The sequence below is a fragment of the Dendrobium catenatum genome, unplaced genomic scaffold, assembly GCF_001605985.2.
Source record: "Dendrobium catenatum unplaced genomic scaffold, ASM160598v2 fragScaff_scaffold_716, whole genome shotgun sequence".
NCBI classification, from domain to species: Eukaryota; Viridiplantae; Streptophyta; class Magnoliopsida; order Asparagales; family Orchidaceae; genus Dendrobium; species Dendrobium catenatum.
In genome coordinates this window covers 13,445,338-13,450,442 of record NW_021319178.1, presented here as the reverse complement: position 1 = coordinate 13,450,442, position 5,105 = coordinate 13,445,338, and the positions used below count along the sequence as shown (strand labels likewise).

Genomic DNA, 5,105 nt, shown 5'->3' with positions numbered 1-5,105 from the left:
GGGGATTCAGTCTATTTCGGTGTGAGACCTGGGAAGACGAAGGTGATAGAAATTTGTCAGGGCGGTATCAACAAAGAAGAGAGGAGATTCCCGCGCTATTTCGGCTTCGCTTTGACGGAATGGAACAGGATGGAACGGAGTGTTTTTTTTTATTAGGTTAAAGATTTTGAGGTGGTATATTAGTAAATAGATAACTTTAGGTGTTTAATAGGTAAATATGTCAGTTTTAAATGTTATACATGTAAAAACCCAAAAAATTTAAATTAGAAATATGAGCAGAATATTAAACCCTAAATTAAAAAAAAAAGCAACATAGTCAAACAGAATGACACATTCTAAAGAATGCATTGACCTCTGTCAGCCGAACAAAATTGAATGCACCAGACATAACATTGCATTCCATTGAATCCGTCAAACTGTTTGATTTATTTTAAATACGTCAAATAGTTTGACGCATTCAATGAATGTGCCATTCTGTTTGACTAGTTTTTTTTTAATTTTTAATTTTCAATACTTTGCTCATATTTCTAATTTAAATTAAATACCATGTTTCTTAAAAAAATCCTATTTTTTATCGATTTCTTCGGTATGTGTACGTACTGATTATCTTTCCAAATGGACGAATGAAGCTCGGTGGATAATAAAAAAAAAGTTGGACAAAATTGCCTTTTCAAGTATTGATTTTTGGATAAAAATTTATTTATTATTTTATTTAGGTTAATTTTTTTTTTAATTTTTTATTGGAAAATTTACATACATACCACATTATAACATCCTATTTACATATCTAACACCCTAAACTTTAATATTACATGCATACCACTCTATCTTTTTTTAATATCAAATATACAACGTTTATTTCTTTCCTACCACTAATATATTTCATTTATACGACTCATAATTGACATGAAAAAGAACTATGAGTGTTATGTATGTAATATTAAAATTTTAGGTGTTAAATATATAAATAGAGTAGTATAATGTGATATGTTTGTAAATCTCTATATTTTAATATAAAAAATATTTAAATTAAAAAACTTTTATGATAAAAATTATTTTTAAAAACAGAAAAAAAAGTTTACAAAACAAGCTAAGCATGCACGAGCTTCCCCCACCCAACCGCAACGCTTAAAAAAACAAAAAAGTAACGCCTGCTCAAGCACAGAGTCCTTCTTCCTGTCCTTGTTCCAGTCCTCCGTCTCGCGCCCTTCGACGCTGCCTCCTCTTCTGCTCGTTTCTATTCGAATCCCTTACAAAACAATTTTTCTTCCTTGTGTGCTGGGACTTAGGCCGTCATGGATTCAGCGGCCTGTAATGTGAGCGGCATAAAAGGCCGCCTTCGGTCCAAGTCTTTGCCTGCCTATATGGTTGCGGCTTCCGGCGAGGAGTCTTGGATATCCTATGGGGAGGAAGAAGCCGACTTCGCCCTACCGGAGAATGCCATGGACCCCGAGTACAAGACCTTCTTAAACAGTCTAACGGTTCATGGTAAGTCCTATTTGCTGAAAACATGGATGGGAAATCCACAGCGGCGCATTAGGTTGAAGTATGAAGAAGAATGCAACGAGGAGGGTACAGGGTATAGCGCTGCGGTCGATTCTCGAACACGCAGTGGTTCAAATGAGATTGCCGATGCTGAGAAATGTTTTGAGAGCACGAAAAGGTTAGAACCGGACAGGACAGCAAACAAAAACAGGGTTTTGGAGAAAAAGCGCGAGACGATTGATGAAAATAAACAGGGTTTTGTTGATAATGTCAGAATCTGTGGTGGGTCTATAGTCCTTGTACGGGACAACAAGGAAATTGTCATGCACGAAGAGGAGGGAGAGGAGGAGCAAGAGGAAAGAGTAAAAGCTAAACAAGAGATTCTGGATGAACACGAAGATTCGCTAAGGAAGAGTACTGCTTTATCGATGCCTAGTTTAACTCAGGATTCTTCAATTTCAGTTAGTATTTTACTTGTAGCCTACTGGTTTTGTTCCTGAACTAGCTAGCTCTTGGAATGGCCTTCATTCTTTTTACTACCCGATCCTTTATTTTCGCTATTTTACTATGAATTCCTTACAGGTTATCGCAGCTTACCAATCTTACTTAGAAACTATACGGAAAATGGCACCCACTTATTTCAGAAACAAGTTAATTGAGGCCATTTCTAGTCCTTTCAACCAGAGTGAGTATGAGAATCTGATTGTGCAAGCTAGAATGCGTAATCCACAAGTGAAGCTCAAACACCTCCGCAGTGACTCCATACCTTATAAAACAAATATACCGGGCTCTTCATATTTTGATTATTTTCCAGGTAAGAGTTTGAGGTTTAGTGCCATGTCAAAGTTTTATAATTGAATAGTTGCAAATATACCCTCTGTATGATTCAGCATGCTTTTTACACTTTTTCTTTGCTGGTGGATTTGCACTTGAGCTTGCATTAGCAATTGTGCCTTGGATTTTTTTTTCCTTTCTATTTAACTAGCTCTGTACATTTTACTGATTTGTGGAATAAAACATGTCTGCAATATGTTAAGAAGCACTTAGCCAAATAAGCAAGATAATAATATGAAGTTGTTGAATATATGGCTACAAATTTGACATTTGACTTTGCAAATGTTTTGGGAAGTTGCAAATTAACCTGCGACCACAATATAAATAGACCTGGTCAGATGCTTCTGTTTTTTTATGTATGTTTATATATTTGGAAATTGTGTAGATGTTCAATTGGTTTTCTCATTCCTATATCTGTTAAAATTTTCAAGATGTTGGAGAACCTTCAGACATATTCTTTACAATTATGTTTTGAGCAGTTTGCTGAAAAAAAAGGCAATTACCCTTTTGTTTATCATGTCTAGAGTTGAAGCCAGTCAATAGTTTCAATCTATTTTTTTCGCAATCGATACACTAATTTAAGGGACATTATGGAGGAAAGGGATAATAAATAGTTAAAAAATAAGATATTAATTTAAGGGACATTGATCCACCTATTAAACCATTAAATTGATTAAAATTTGGAATAGTTAGTAACATACTAACATCAAAAAAAGATATTAAAATAAGACCTTCGTAAGTCAAAGTAAGGTTATCAAAAGTCATGTAAGGTTATGAATAATGCTAAATAAATAGTCTTCCAATTTAATATAGACAAGTAGTCTAAGGTCATAATCTATGAATTCTCAAGTTTCATATGCTCTCATCACTTAGAGGGTCTTTATTAGAATCATTATTGTAGTTAGTTCCTTTCTCTCCTCCCTTGTACTAAAAATAAGACAATAGTTTTCAACAACAAGAGAGGAGATTTTAGAAGTGAAGCAACGACCGTGGCATAATGATGATGGTGATATAACATGATCGAGTGTGGGCATGTGGGTCGTGCAGTGTGCATCGTGCGGCTAAGTTTGAGGTCATGCAGTTCTTCTCATGTGTGATCTGGTTTAGGTATAGTTGATAAGTGTATATATATATATATATATATATAATGAAAAATATCTAAACACTAATTTTAGAGACTTATGCCTTTTTAAAATTACGTTAAAATTGTGTTGAGGTGTACCTTGAGGCATTCCTCATATCGCTTGAGGCATAAGCCTATCAAGAAAGTGTGAGGCGTACACCTCATTACCTTATTTTTTAAATTGCATTGAGCTGAGCCTTTAGGTAGACCCCTAATTGCACAATTTTAAACCATGCTATTAAGTGATCACTATAATTCATAACTTAAGAATTTTTCGCCATTGAAGGGCTTTGGTTGTAACCGTAATTTAATGGTGCTATTTAATTACAAAATCAATTGGTCTAAGAAAGCAATATGTGATGTAAAGATTTTAGGTTTTAATGATTTATATAATAGATTAGATATTGAGGAGGGCGAAAGATATTTGTATACGCCAGCCAAAAAAAAGAGATAAGAGTAATAAGGATATAGTTCAAGTGAAGTGTATTAAGGATGAATATCAAAAAGTACTTTTATTAGAAGAAGATATTCAACTAAGATAGATGAGGTATTTTTATAAACTCTTCAATGAAGATTATGAGAATGCGATTGACTTTAGCTATCTTAGCACCCTAAATGAAAATAAATAATTTTATTGTTATCGGCGTATTAGTAAAATCGAAGTTGGAGAGGCTTTAAAGAAAATGAAGTGTGGAAAAGCTGTTGGACCCAATGATATCCCAATAGAGGTGTGGTAATGCTTAGGAGAAGAAGGAATTTCTTGGCTTACAAAACTTTTTAATATTATTTTGAAGACTACAAAAGATGCCAAATGAATGGAGAATGAGTGTGTTGATTCCTATTTTTAAGAATAAAGGTGATGCACAAGATTGTGCGAATTATAGAGGAATTAAGTTAATGTGACAACTTTAAAACTATGAGAGAGAGTTTTGGAGCATAGGTTACGATGTGATACTAATATTTCTCAAAATAAATTTGGATTCATGACGGGTAGGTATACTATGAAGCTATACATTTAATTAGAGGTTTGATGGAGAAATATAGAGAGAATAAGGAGATCTACATATGATATTTATTGATTTAGAGAAAGCATATGATAAAGTTTCAAGAGAAGTGCTATGGAGAGTTCTACATAAGAAAGGGGTTAATAATGCTTATATTCAAGTCATTAAGGATATGTATGCATGAGCTATTACTTGTGTTCAAACACAAGGTGGTTTGACCAAGTATTTTCCTATTTCAGTTGGATTACATCAAGGATCAGCCTTAAACCTATATCTTTTTTGCTTTAGTCATAGATGTTCTCACTAGACATTTGTAAAGATGTTGTACCCTGGTCTAAGCTTTTTGTTGATGATATTCTTCTTGTTGATAAAACTAGAGATGGAGTTGAAGGTGAACTTGAATTATGGAGGTCAACCTTAAAGTCTAAAGGTTTTCGTTTGAATAGATCTAAAATCGAAATATCGAATATATGGAGTGTAATTCTAATAGTAATAGATCTAGTAGGAGATTGTGATTTTGGGCGATTAAGTCATTAATAAGAATACACAGTATATATATATATATATATATATATATATATATATATACTGGGTCTATTGTTCAGTGTGATGGTGAAATAGATGGAGATATTATTAGTATAATTCAAGTTGGATGGTTG

At 33.5% G+C, this 5,105-nt stretch overlaps 1 protein-coding gene across 1 annotated transcript in view; it reads left to right on the top strand.

Moving 5' to 3' along the window:
- Positions 1-1,187: 1,187 nt before the first annotated feature.
- Positions 1,188-5,105, top strand: part of LOC110100810 — a 21,607-nt gene continuing 17,689 nt past the window's right edge. Inside the window, exons 1-2 of the mRNA XM_028695938.1 lie at positions 1,188-1,946; positions 2,068-2,299. Coding sequence (XP_028551771.1) covers positions 1,296-1,946; positions 2,068-2,299 — 883 coding nt within the window. The 5' untranslated portion in view covers positions 1,188-1,295. The remainder of the gene's footprint in view (positions 1,947-2,067; positions 2,300-5,105) is intronic.